Source organism: Neopsephotus bourkii, unplaced genomic scaffold (genome assembly GCF_033783945.1).
Source record: "Neopsephotus bourkii isolate Nb327-2 ecotype Australia unplaced genomic scaffold, CSIRO-AGI_Nbou_v1 NB_936, whole genome shotgun sequence".
NCBI classification, from domain to species: Eukaryota; Metazoa; Chordata; class Aves; order Psittaciformes; family Psittacidae; genus Neopsephotus; species Neopsephotus bourkii.
The window spans coordinates 2,835,787-2,850,620 of record NW_026901430.1 but is presented as its reverse complement, the minus strand read 5'-3'; the positions used below and the strand labels follow the sequence as shown (position 1 = coordinate 2,850,620).

At 36.7% G+C, this 14,834-nt stretch overlaps 1 protein-coding gene across 5 annotated transcripts in view; it reads left to right on the top strand.

Moving 5' to 3' along the window:
• The window catches only part of TENM1 (teneurin transmembrane protein 1), a 363,157-nt gene that overhangs the window by 141,183 nt on the left and 207,140 nt on the right, over positions 1-14,834 (top strand). For 4 of the 5 annotated variants that reach the window (XM_061358101.1, XM_061358102.1, XM_061358103.1 and 1 more), the window contains one exon: positions 7,516-7,776. The exons of the other annotated variant lie outside the window; for it this stretch is intronic. In XM_061358101.1, coding sequence (XP_061214085.1) covers positions 7,516-7,776 — 261 coding nt within the window. The remainder of the gene's footprint in view (positions 1-7,515; positions 7,777-14,834) is intronic. 5 annotated transcript variants of the gene reach the window in all.

Genomic DNA, 14,834 nt, shown 5'->3' with positions numbered 1-14,834 from the left:
ACCTGACCCACTGGCTTCATAGAACTCCATTCTAGAACTCAATTCACAGAACTGTAAATTAAACCAGATTTTAGACTTCTGGAGTTTTATGTGTGTTGCTTGTAACACTACGTCAGTGGAATTTATAAAGGTACCTCCTTCGTACATTTTCATTGTAAAAAGGCTTTGATGCTCATGTATGTAAAGTCAATGGTTTGGCTGCAATTTTAAAAGGGAAATGGTTTCATTCTTTTTAGGTGCAAAAGGTATATTTTAAAAATATTTTCTAACCCAGAATCAAAACTGTTGGAAAAAATTAATTTCTTAAGTTCTGTTAGAAAGTGATACCTGTCATGAAACCTTTCATTCAGACTGATGTCTGAATGGAAGTGATTCTGCTTTAAAGGTAACTGCATTCAGGAGTTACTACCAGAAAAGCATCTCTGAGTTTAATTCAAGTTTGTAGGATATAGAAATAATGTGAAGGTAATTTCACTTTGAAGAATGTTAGTACACAGTTTACACTCTGTTTAATAATTATGTCAATCTTTCATCTCTTCAGTGCTATAGAGGCTTTGAAACAAGTTAAAACGACACACAACCTTAACTTTGCCTGTTGAAAATTGTAAATGTGCTAGGCTATAGCTATCAGTACTCTTCTGTTTCTCACACTGTGGTCAATCTTGAGGAAGAACATTCGTTCATATTAAACTATTTCAAAGAGAAAATGCTGTGTATGATTTGATTCATAGTTCTTCCTTTGTGAAAGTTTTGTCTTGCTTCTTTTATATACATATATAAATGAAGAAAATCTATAGGCTAAGGGTGTGACTAGCTTTAATTTTGAAAAATTAATTACAAGAAAAAAGGATCCATCATCTGTTTCCCTGAAGCACATACACAAATGACAAGTCTTGTAACTGAAAAATTATTTCAGTATTAAGAAACCTTTAGATTCTTCAAAGAAAATTGCAATGATTTGCTCTTAGAATAGAGTTTTTTGAAACAGAAAATCTTTTCTCTTGAAAATTCTTTATCTCCCAATAGATTTTTTGCATATGGAGAATTAAGTTGTAATTGAATGTATTGTAAGACAGGCTTTTTCAAAGTATATTTCAATGGTAGCATTAGAAGAGCTTCACAAATGTTATTGAGGTTCTTTCTCATCTTCGATAATTAGGTAATTTTTCTTTACTCTTGTCTTTAATATGGTAGAGTTAATGTGGTCATTATTTGACATTAAGTACGTTTCCTTTATCCCGAATTTAGGTTAAATGCTAACTCATGGTATTTGCTATGATTTTATAACTGTAAAATTCATTAATATATATATATATGTAAGTACCTGCAATAGAAATTTCTCTTTAATACAGTCTTATGAATGGAAGTAGCTCACCTCAGAAAGCCACACTTTAGGAATAGGAAAGGCTATAGCTGGCAATACTTAAGATGTATTTAAACCTGGAGGATTGAAATACTAGTCAGTCTAATAATTATAGCATTGCTTCCTAAATTAAACTGAGACCCACCACACCCCATTGTAGCTCCAGAAGCCTTCTCTCTGGCATCGTGCTAGTTCCCTTTGAAAAGCAAACTCTCTAACATGAAAAATTTCCAGCAATCTGCAAAAAGATTATTCCACTTCTGTGGAGAAAGTTTGTCTGTGTCCTCCCAGGATCAGGATGATTTCCATGCAGAATTTGAGAAGTTCATTTCCTTACTCATGTTGTTTTTAATAACAACAAAGATAAAAATTAATAACTGAGAACTCTGGGAGCAGTTTTAAAAATAGGTTCAGTCTGCTCCTGTCCTCTTTCTTTAAGCTTGAAGAATTAGTGTGACGAAGGGACTAAGCAGATATTTCCTGGGAGGCACGGGCTGGAACCTCGTCCTCTGGTTCCTCTGGGGAAGGACTTGAGGAATAAAGAGTTTATTTTTTTTCTCATAAATTTTACAAGTCAAAGAGTTTCCTGCCAGTGCAGCCTAATCCCAATTTGCAAGTTTCATGAAATTCCTTAGTGTTATAGGAGACTCCGATTACTCTTCTATTCCTCCTTTTATCTTTGCTAGCATCTCTGGTGGTAAGTGGAGATTACTGGAAGAAAATAAACAACATAAATAAAGAAAAGTTGAAAACGTGCAATATGATGCATGTAATAGATAACTATAAAACCTCAAATAGTATCCTTTATGTGCGTATTATTTGTGTGTAATAGGTCTATTTTTTTAAATTAAAGTATGTGCAACTGAGAATCTGTTTTGGGCTGTGGTAATAATTTAATTGGTGATAAACATGAAATTTCTGAAGCAAATTAATAGTCAGTATAATGTGCTTTTGCAAATTAATTGATTTTTGGCCTCTTCCTCAATGATTTGCATATGAATGGTTATTGAAGCTTAATGTCTTTGAATTATATTGTCCTAGGAAAGATGTAGTGTGTTCCCAACATGGAAACAAGTGAGAACTTTGACTAAGTGAAATAGGAACGCACGCAGACATTCACAGTCATCTAGCAGGTTGTGTTACACAAATGACTTTATGAAGTAGCTTAAGATCTCTGCCCATTTAATTCTCAAGTCCAGTGTACAGCCAGTAAACCATGGTCCATAGGTGAGAAATGAGAAATTTCAAGGGCCATTGAACACACTGAATTTAGCAGAGTGCTCAATAGCCCTCAGAATTTCTCATTTAGGAAGGTGCATATGTATTGCTTCCAAAAATGAATGTGAACTTCACTTTCCCCATTTGATTTACATTTCTTCCTCCCTTCTTGACTCCCTCCCTCTCTCTCCAAGACTCATGCCATGAGTAACTGGTCTGCCTTTCTTCTCATTTGGAAACACATTCAAGACACATGCTGATTAAACCATTGGCACAAGTTCATAGTGTGAAACAACATGCACAGATTCACAGTGTAATGCTAGAAAATCCCAATCCCTACACTAGCCTCAAAACTGCATGTTTGGTATATTCTTCCCTTGCATTCCCATTACCACTCCTTCAGACACCAGCTGGTGACTAATGTAAACATGATGCTATTCAGGTTAATGTTTATTATTTGCCTTTCTGGAATTCCTAAATGTAAGTTGTTAATTGTACTGGTGGCTAAATAGATGCTGTAGCAAATAAATACTTGGTGAGTGTATCTGAGTTTTCAGTAGTGCTCTGTTGAACAAAGTTGGGAGCAGCATTAGATCTGGCTGCCTGTGCAGCTGCCTGATTTTCATATCAACATGAGCGCCTTAAATAGTAAAAGCACCATTGCCCAGTGGGAACAAACTTCTCTTTATCTGCTCATCTCTGAAGATTTTTTTATTTTATTTTTTTTTTCAGTAAAGTTGCTTAAAGGTAAAGAGATCTGTTGATTGAAATAGTGATCTATTTTTTTTAATGCACTCAGACTTCTTTCCTTTTCTTGGTCATTAAATATTTTACATTTCTTTATACATATGAGTGAGGGAAATAATACTTGTATGTTTAACAGCTGTGTTGCAATAGGCTCCATAAGACTCCAGGTGTGAAAGTCCTATTGTCATCTGTATGATTTCAACTGCAACCTTTTTTCGTCTGTCCACAGTTCCTGTGAAAACTTGAATTTCATGTTAATGTTCCCTCACTTCTCTTGTGCCTATGTCTTTTTGGTAAGACTAACTCTGTCCTTAAACCCACTTGAACTTTATCTCCTTGTGGAGAGATGTAGTATTATAGGTAATAAGGTTAGATATGCAGACTAAAAGCAGCCACTTCTGGAATTCTAAGTGCTTTCCAGAAAATGCATCCCATAGGAGTTAAAATAATGCAAAGGCTTGTATACTTAAGAAGTAGACTATTAAGGCAATATATTGCATTACACTTCAATTGAATATGAGTTATAGTATTAAAAAGTCTTTATTTTGCTCCACCAGAAAAAATACTAATACTGAATAAGTTAGTTGCTACATTTTGAATTAACATATCGACTGAAGGGTAAATTCTGTGCTTCTTAAACATGTGTAATCTAATTAGCATTTGTGAGATTTACTGGGATCTACTTTCCCCTTGGCATATGCAATTGCAAATAGGGAGAATGTGGGCTGCAGGCTGCTAGGGGTAGACATCTGCCTGGAGTGGACATCCATGTGGAGAAGTGCCTGCATCCTCGCTCCCTGGGGCCCTGTGAGCAGCTGACATGGTTCATGAAGTTCAGAGATTTGTAATTATGGAGAAGCTCCTCAGCTGGTGAAAATAGGTAGAAATCTGTTTTGAAGGGGGGAGGTTCAGAATATGCTTCTTGAGATCACAAGGTGCAATGTAGTTGACAGATCTACTCTAAGAACCCTGGGTTGCTGTTGTACTTCACATAAACCTAAGTTAAAAAATATAGGATAATACTGAGTTTTGAGATAATTTAAAATTTAAAAAAAAATTACAAGACAAGTTCACTGGAGGTTATTTCTGCAGTGTGACCCTCAGTCAAAATAGAGACCAGTATAAAGGCTGATAATTAATCCTGTTGGCTTTCTTATTTCTTGAGGAAAAAATGTGTTTTTCAGTATAAATTGGTCTTGATGTACATCAATAGACTTACCCTCCTTTGGAACTACCTTCTCATTAGCACTTATGAGAAGCACTAAAGACCTGCTAGTGTCTTTAAACACAACTGTCCAAATGTATGAGCCTAATTTACTTCCCTTGAATTTTATATGGTTTTAGCAGCTGAATCTTAATTTTCTTTGATAATATACTTCTTTAAATGGCAATACAGATTTATTCCTCTTTTTATGTCTTCTGCTAAAGCATGTGTTAACCGTCATAAATTTTTGATGGAGTGGACAGCATGGATGGTACCCCTGCATGTGACAAGCCTGCTCATTGATGGCTGTGAGCAAGCAATACCAGCAATACCATCTCTTTCAGAGCAGAGGTGCAGAATGTGGAGTGAAGCTCCTGTTATCTTTATATAGTAGCTCAGCTCAGTTAAACAGAACTTTACATTGGCTGTTTCATAAGAAAGCATTGACTTATGGCTTTGTTAGTGAAAAATGTTTGGTGAAATAGTGACATCCACAACCTCAATTTAAATGAACAGTGTAGTCCTTTCAGGGTGGAGTAAAATAAGCCATCTTACATGATTCAGTCTGTATTTCATTGATACTAAGCTCTGCATTAGTAATCTGGGACTGCTGCTGGCTTTTTAATTCCTGGTTTGTGTACAAGTCCTTTTTGCATTTGGTTTATGTGCACCACTTGGAACTATATTTGTATAAAGATGGTTTTATTCATTTAGTACTTTCAAAAAGAGAGTGAAAATTAGGGGTAATGCAGCTGTGATGTTTCAGTGTTCAACATCAATAGCTACACGCTTCATGTCATACAAAGATTTGGTCCGTGCTGTCTGTTAAACCAAGTGGAGCCTGTTTGTTGTGTATATAATAAATAATGAAAATGATACTTTAAAATAGGGCATTTTATGAGCAACAGTGTTTTTAATTACATCTTAGCTTTCTGTGAGATTGTTTCTGTGTCTCTTATGTCCCATGAGCTTTGAAAATCTCAGAAAAACAGGACTTCTCTACAGACTGTGTTGTCCATTTATTAGCTATAGGGGAAGGAGAGTTTTTCCCAGAAGGTCTTACAGCTTTCTCACAGTCTTACAGGTCTTACAGTCTCTCTTGCAAGCATCTGCATAGGATTGAGAACCAGTAGCATCCAGTTTCGTCTTACATTTGTGTCCACAGGCACTGCCTTAAACTACTTTTCCTCCTTCATTCTACCCATCAGCCAAGTGCCAGTGGTGAACAGGCCCCACTGCATTACAATGGTAGATAAAGATTAAATGCCAAATATTCCCTCTACTGCAAAAGCTGTGCTGCTTCCAGGCATCTTGACTATTTTCTCTAGCTGTCTCCATCAAGACTCACAGTCAGCCTTGAGGCATTTGCAGTCTTGGAGAAGATAGCTAGTGAAGGTAGCCTATGTTGCAGCTTCTCAAGTGTAGGGCTGAGAGCAAGTCCTTTGGACAAGGGGAAGAGATTGAGAGGTGATGGAACACTGTGGAGGCCCCAGATTCATCTTGCAGCTCCAAAAGGAGCTCTGAAGTCCACTGCTGCTGGAACAGGCCAGCCAATGCTGTGACAACACCAGGGAGACAGGGTCACCTTCCAGGACTCTTGCACTGGGAGGTGTGGCCATGGCCACTTCTTTCTGTTTGTTACCAACCTTTTCCCCCTGCCCTCTAGAAAACAGGTTGCCATTTCCTGAGCATAAAACCAGCCTCTGTGGGCTGTCACTACAACTGAGACGTTAAGGAATGTTTTGATGGAAAAATACAGGGAGATAGATGACTTCAAAATTGAGCCACCTCAGCATATTCTGGCTTAGCATTTCTTTTGTAGATTTTGGTTGATACCTTCAAGAAAATACCAGGGCTTTTTGTTATTTGGGGGAGTGTGCTTAAGATAAGAACCGTTCCTCTCACTGGCTGGTAAGTGGATTAGTTTGGCAAATTAAGGCTTTAGTTAGGATGACAGTAGAAGAGAGTGTTTGTCCTCAGTCTCTATCAATGAACTCTTGTCTCCAATGTTTCTCTTCTAGAAATTGAAAGAATACTGTATGCATGTTTGATATTGTATTTAGTCTCTCAAGATGGCATCCCAGGTCTGCATTCAATTAGGGAGTGTAGTTCTCTAATCCTTATTTAATTAGTAGAACTCCTTGTCTTACTCCCTGGGAGTTGCATTTGTAATTGGATTCTCACAAGTGAGAATATGCAGAGGCTACCTCAAAGGGAAGTTATAATTTGATAATGTGTGTTACTTACCTGTAGTTCTTCGAGAATGTTTCCTCTGCATATTCACATGATGGGTTCTGTCCATATTCTGTTTGTTATTGGAACTCTACTGTCCTACAGTTGCGGTGTTTAGTAAGAATAACTGAAGTATGGAGCACTGTACAACTCTTTAAAATCTCTGATCACTTGGTGTCATCAGATGGCACTTGTACAGTCCTACTAGTCACTGCTCTTCTAGGAAGATCCTGTAGGTCACCAGCACTGGAGAGCCAAAACCCACTGCTGTGAATATGCAAGGACAGCACTCTCAAAGAACAAATCAATGGTAAGTTCCTTCCGTTGTCTTCAAATATTTCAAATGTTGTTTTGTTAATTCTCTGTTTGCAAATTTGCTGTGCATTATTGAGATTAATTTCACTGCTGTTGCCTTTCTGGCAAAAACCAAGAAAGTGTCTGTATTTGTAAGTCCTCACTTCAGTTGTAAATTGATGTACTACTATCAGCATGTGGGTGTGTACACATATTTGAGCTATAATATAATATTTCTATCAGACAAAAAGACACAATTTCAGTGCAATATTATAGATTTTTGAGTCACACTTCTAGTTGTATTAGGTTAGATTAGATAGCACAGTGAGTTGTTGACAAAAGAAAGTCTTATAATAGTATTAACCATGTTAGTTCTCAAAAGTGATTCTCCAAAAGAAAACCAAAGGTATACTGCTTTTCGCTTCTAAACTTTCTTCTGAACTTTTGTTTTTTCCAGACATGGAATTCTGTGAGACTCCCCATATTCTGTGCTCTGGCTATCAAACAGATATACATGGTGTAGCTGAGCACAGTTACCCACTAGAGGCGGGCTCAGATGTGGATACTGAAACAGAAGGTGGTGCATCCCCGGAACATGCCCTGAGGATGTGGATGAGGGGGATGAAATCAGAACACAGCTCCTGTTTGTCAAGCCGGGCAAACTCAGCATTGTCCCTCACTGACACTGACCATGAAAGGAAGTCTGATGGGGAGAATGGTAATAAAGAAATGCATCTAATGTATTGAATAGAAGTAGTAATTTATTTGAAACTTTCTTCTACTTAATTTTTATTTTCCTTTTTGCTTTATTTTGTTCTGTTTTCTTTCTTTCCCCCATTCCTTTTTAGGCCTTTTTAGGTGAAAGGGTTGTTTTGTATGTGTGTTGCAATTACAGTGTAGATGGAAAGTAAGTAAAAAAAAAAAAAGAAACAATGCTTTTGTTAAAACGTCATTCTTCTAGAGACTATTTACTGTCCTACATTCTCTATTTTTATGCCATAGGACATTTATCATTTGAGCTTAGTGGCCTATGAATTAGGTTCTAAAATAAATCAGTACGTGCTACGTTTGTCATGTTTTGTGTAGAACTGATCCTGCATGTGCTGGCTTTTGGGCATAGCTTTAAGACTCTGCAGTCAGGTGACTTCAGAAAGACAACCTGGAATCCTAGATGCTCTTTTTACCTCTAATTTCAGGCTATACCTGAAGACATGCCCTTATCAGCAGAACAGAGTGAACAGTTCTTCATCATCTCAGTTCCGTATTTCTCCGTATATGGAGGATGGGTTTTGGGGCTACGTTTTGCAGGGGGATTGGGTTATTATTTTGCTTTTAAAAGAAAAAAAAAATCTCAGGATGCTTTTACTTATTTGTTTCTCTTGTGGTTTATTGTGTCACCAAAGGGAGAAATGTGTATATAGTTAACATGGGGGAATTAATATTTTTTCTATCCCTGTATCAAAATTAATGAAAATGTGCTCTAAATGTTTCCTGAAAGAATATAGTAAGTAAACAAATTTATCATACTTAAGATCAATGTGCTTACTGCGTATTTTAATTTCTGTGTTTAATAGCTACATGTTACAGCAGGTCTATATGTCAGGTCTCAACGTAATTAAATACATATTTTTAAATGGATAAGAGATAGGGGAACCAGTGAAAGTGGCAGATTGACACTCTGGTGTTGACAGTGATACAAATTAGTAATCATAAGATGAAAGTCAGTTCTGTCATGAATGTCATTTCTATAGTTATGTGTTACGAATCTGTCAAATACGAGGCTGGTAATTTAGTTATAATTTCATCTGCTTGTTTTCAATACTAATGATAATGTCCAATGTATGCTCAAAGACATTAGATTATCTGAATGAGTGTAAAAAAAAAAAAGGGGTTTATGGCACAGCTCATTTTAAATTATTAAATACTCCTTTGCGGGCTAAGCACTCTGCACTGTTACAATGCATTATTTTCCTAGAATCTGTTAATTTTCAGATGCCACCCACTTGCAGGACAGCCAGTGGATGACTGCCTTCTAGCTTCCTGCTTCTGCCATGTTCTGTGGGGGATCCATCCCCTGTGAAGTGTTGTTGCATAGGGGTCTTTTGTTTGGGGTGTTTTGTTGGGTTTTTTTAGGTTTGTTTTTCCCTAAGACATTTGGTTTTAGACAGTGACTGAAGGAATTGAATCCAGTCTGCCTGGAACTGGTTGTCCTTAACTATGAAAATGGTTTAAAGTGGATGCTTCCTGAGAAAGGAATATGCATACTTGTACCCTTCATGCTATGAAATACCATGGGGTCACTTACATTTTAAGGTGCTAGGAAGCCAATGTATTGAAAGTTGATTAAGCATATAACCAAGTTATGTGTTTCAGTCTGTAATGCAGTGGTGCAGCTGGGTGTTTGTAATGTTTTGCTAGCCATGCAAGTTACAGTAAAGTCATGCTATTGAGGGAAATTATTGCAGGTAGTAAAGGAAATGCTTTTGTTACCTTTATTATTCCACGTGGATGTGGCAGGGAGCCACAGGTTAAGTGTTGTTGAGGTAGGGGCACATGATCATTGTGCTTCACCAGCAAAGAATTAAATGATTTCTTCTTAAATGTTTGTCTCAGAGTTATTTTAATTAAACTTATTTCCTACATGGCCTAGAATAGAACAGAATAGTCCTTTTGTATGAGGCTTTAATACGGGGTTCCTTGTAAGCTTTATATCTTTTTAAATCAGGGATTCATGCTTTAGGTACTTGAATACATATTTTACCTAACAGTTGGGAGGCAAAAGTGAGGTCAAGACTGAGCTGGAAGAGAAAGAAACTGAGAGCACAGGCTCATTTGAGCTCTTTAGTTGTCTCCGGGCAGGGTTGACAGAGCAGGTATCAGTGCTTCCTGTGGTGTTGAGTCATTAGAATAATTACTGTCTTGAAAGTTAATGTGGATAAATTTGAAGACAATGATGGTTCAAGCAGTATTCATGTCTATTATCTAGTACTTCACAGTAAATTCATAGTCAAGATTCCTTATCCAGAGATCAGTGTGTTTTCCATCTGGATAGGCACTCGGTAACAAAGCACCCTTTTGAGTACAGAAGTCCATAAATCTCTACTTAAATGAACTAATAGATGGCCCATCTTTCTGTTTCTATGCAGTCATTTGTGCCAGTGGCTTTTTCAGAGAACCACAAGTGTCACGTTTGTCCTTGTCAGTTCCTGCCATGGAAGTATACTTTGTGCCAGCCAGTAACTTCTGTTGTGTGAAAAGCACAGAAGATCATTTGCAGGAAGTTCATGAAATGCTAGTTTCCGTGATAGTGTCTGATTGTTGTAAAAATAGGTATTTAAGAACTCTGGCTTTCAGAGGGCATGTGAACACAGCTGTTAAATTAATTAGGAAAATAATAGTTGTTGAATTGTTTGAGAACACTAATTGCTATTATTGTCTGTATCTTGTATAAGGCAGATGTTTTTTGTTGTTGGGGTTTGGTTTTGGTTTGGTTGGGTTTGGTTTTTTTTTTCCCCCTCTATAAGCATTCCCTTTTTCCTGTATTCTGCTGCAATGCAGAGTAGCTTTTTTCATAGTGACATTAGGACAGCTGTGTGTGGACCGTGGCAGACCTGCTTTCAGGACATTTTTTTGCATTACATTGATCTGAAGCAAATATACTTCTACAGATTCTATTTAGATGTTCCTTAAATTTCTCATATTCATGCAAAGCTCTATCAGGAAGTTCCCTGACACAGGATATATGCTTCATTAGGTATTCTGAGTAGCCCAGTTTGAGAATTTATTCGAGGTTTATTTTCCTTCATAGACACACCAACTCTGTCATAATCACTGTTTAAACATTTGGCAGGTTGTTTTGGCAGCGTTGAACAGATTGTATGAAACACCAACATTCCCATTTAAATTAGTGTTGTCAATGTTAATGGCAACTAATAATAGCCTATTAGCACACAGACTGCCTTTGGCTTTGCCTGAGGCTAAGCAAAATATATATTAACTGCAAGTAATGAATGACCAGTTTCTTGGGGATCATTGCTTATCTCTGATATAGTATAAATAGCTCTATTTAAACATGAAGAGTGTTACTCTACAGTATGTGAATGTAAATTTCAGACAGAAACACTGCAGAATAACAATATCAAAACCAGTTACTTTATTCCATTGAAGGAGACTGTATCTGCCCTCACTTCACTGAAACAATGGTATCTTGGTATTGCAGCATATCAGAACATTGAGTTTAGTCTGCCATATTACTGAGCTGGCAAATTTATTTATTTATTTCCATATTTTTCAGTAGTAAAGCCATGCGCCAGGAGAGGGTACATACCTCATCTACCAAAACGGCAGTTTTCAGACATGTATCTCAAACTACCGCATGGATCTGCATCCCACACTAGCTAGTGTACTAAAAGGACTGCAGCCCATTGGATTCTTCCCCATTAAATTGTTGATGCTGATCCTATGTGCATTTCTTATGTTTTGCTTTGCGTGATGCCTGTGTAATGGTTAATTTTACCCCAAGTACATTCATTTTTGAACCAAGTTTGACTTGTTTGCACAACCACCACTCCTTTTACCTGCAACATCTCACCTGAAAGCTAATGTGCTACTTGAGCCATTTCTACAATAGCACTATTTTTAACCTGTTTTGAGCTGTCAGATTGTTTTGAAGTACTTTGAGGGCTGGCTTGTTTACCTTACTCCCGACATGTGCTTAGATGTTCTTAGGCAATTAGTTACTTTTTCCCTACTAAGTAGTGAGAACCAGTAGCAGAGTACTGGGCTCCCAGTGCTGGAGGAGTGAACTGTGAAATGCACACTCAGTCTTGAAGCTCTCTTGTGCTCAGTTCCTTTAGCTAAATTATTTCATGAAAACGGCATTGGCTGTAGTTCACAGCAGTTTCTTTGAGAGTTGTATCAAGAGGTTAAGGTGTTAGTACAGTCTGAAATACCACTATGGTCATGGAATACAGCTTTAGAGTGCCTGAGATCTGGCATGGGGACTTTTTTTAATAACGTATTTTTGTCTTTAAAAAACAAAGCAGCAAAGGTGGGGAGGGGACCCAGGTAGAAAAAATGTAGTTGTTTCTTTTTTCCCACAGAAAGATTGTGAAACTTCTTTCTTAACATCAGCAAACAGAACCAGATTCTATTTGGAAAAATAATTTTAATAAAATCAGTAATTTTAGACAGCAGACTACAAATAATAATATTAGCTGTATATTAATAAATAGCGTATTAGAAAAAACAGTGGGTTACAGATCAAAGCTGATTTTAATGTCATAGACACGTGTAAGATTAATACTGTGTAGCATACCTATGTATTTGCTTTATGCTCTGGAAGCAGTGGTCCATTTAACAGAGCTTTTGGCTTTCCCTGAATCTCTGGGATTTTTTCACTTTGATTGCTGGACAGATGGGTGCCTTTTGGGCAAGTAACCTCAGCACTTTGCACTTCAGATTCAGTATCTGAACATCATCTGTAAAAGGGATAAAGATGTTTAATTAATAAAAGGAATACTTCAATTGCCGGCACTGTGTGAGAAACACAGCCTTGTGAATGCTGTAGTTATTCAAACATGGGGAGGATTTAGCTGAGGATGAGGTTCTCATTTAATTTATAGTGTGTGTCAATAGACCTACTGTGATTCACACCTGTTTAAATTAGACTTGAATTTGGCTCTTCGTAAGTGTCTTGTGTTTAATGTAAGAAAGTGAGCGTATTGGGATTAATGTTGCTATTGTTTACTGATATTTTGTAAACAAGCCAGGCATTAAGCTGAGCTCTGGCTTTCTCATTTCTCCACGAAATTATTACTGACAGCTACATTATAATGACAATACGTACTCTGAGAAGTATGCATGTAACTGACTCTCAGTGTGGGATTGTGTTTGTAATAACAATGGCTGTATCTGAAGTATTTCCATTAGCTCCCATTCTGTTATTCTCTATTTACAATAGTGCAATTAAGAAATTGAGTTACAAATTTGCAAGTGGAGCAGTTAGGTCAAATATCTTGGTAGTCTTGGGTGTATAAAGGTAAAAAACAGTCTTAATCCCATTCTGTATGCGCCATTTAATATTTTGCTCTACATTCCTATTGTGCTTTATTTTGCCTTTTTATTGCAGCATGGATTGAATTCGTGTTTGTACATTCCTGTGGGGTGGTTTTAGTCACTTAGTAGATTAAAGCAAACTCATCACTTAAAATACAAAGACATTCCTTCAACTTCTTGGGTTTACTGTAGCTTGTCAGATATTTGATATATGATACGCTCAGATGTTTGACGCAAAAGGGCCACTAATCTTCCCTTTAAAAAAAAAAAAAAAGGTTTTTTCTTTGTTTGTTGGGGTTTTTTGTTTGGTTTTGTGAGGTTTTGTTTGTTTATTTGTTGGGCTTTTTTATTTTTGTGAGGTTTTTGTTTGTTTATTTTTCCTACTGTTGTGGGTTTTGTTGTTTTTTTTCCTTGTAGTGTTTAGGTGGCATTTATGTTGGTTGCTTCAGAGAAGCCTCAGTGTTGGAAGAAGCTCATGAATCTCTGCAGTAATATAGCAATGCCTTTTGAGGAGCGCTGGAGTGTACATGGACACTGTAAGTGCTCTGTTGGAGTTATTAATAGCATAAGATGCTTTTGTTGATCTCAGAGTGGTTCCTTTGGAGATGTTACTGTCTCACAGGGAGTATCTAAGTTATCTCAGTTGCTTTGGGTAAGTGTGAGGTGCTTCTGTAAGCACTGTAACATCACCTCAGTTGTAATATCATGAAGGTTTTGCATTAGAGCCCTTAGTATTTAAGCCATTTATGAAATTGCTCATATATGGGAATTGAGGCTAATGAAGAGTTGTTGTTTGTCCTCATTGTGGGGAAAATTCTGCCTTAAAAAGCTTCTGACAGGAGCAGTGCATCTGCATATCTGCTATTTTTATCTTTACAGTTTTCATATGGTATATTAAAATCAATACACAGTGTTAAAACATTTCCTTTCTTGTATCTCTCTTTTAAGTAAAATATACACTAATTTAAAGGCAAATATCAAACAGTATTTAATATTTTACATTAAAGATAATGAAACAGTATCTGGAATATAGCAGAAGTATTTTTTATATTCCATAATACAAATGACCTTTGCTTACAGCATACTAAAAAGTATCTGTGCATTTGCACAAGTTTGTGTAATATTTTTAGCCCTGCAGTTTTGTTTTCTTTCATGGCTAGCTAAAGAGGGGAGGCAGGGATGCTTGAGGAGAACAGTCAAGTCTAATTTTTAACCCAGAAATCAGTAACTTGGCATTAAAGCTCAAAAAAAAATTGCTTGGCTTTCTTCCCCTGTGTTATGCAGAAAGGATAGTAGATATGGCTTAACACAAGGACGTCTCGACTAGTGCATTGCCGGGAACAGTTCATTCTAAACAATCATCATGTCTATTCTGACGCTTTATTTATATTGATTTATTATGCAGCTTATAATATCTTTTACTTCTCATCTCTTTTGGTTAAAAATTTTAAAAGTACTGGAAGATCAGAAATCTGATTTACAGAAACAACCTACAGTCATATTTTATATGTATATCCTTTGGAATAAATGGTTTATTTTCACTTCAATACTAGTGTAGTTTATTTTGAAATATAAGAAAGTCTTACTTACATGTCCTAAAAATGAAAATGTTCCTGACGGTTGGAACCTGGTTTTCAGTTTGGGATGTTCCTCTGAAAGCTGCCAGTGGAACATCATGGGTGAGAAATAAGACTAACAGGAAAACTTGTGAACTATGAT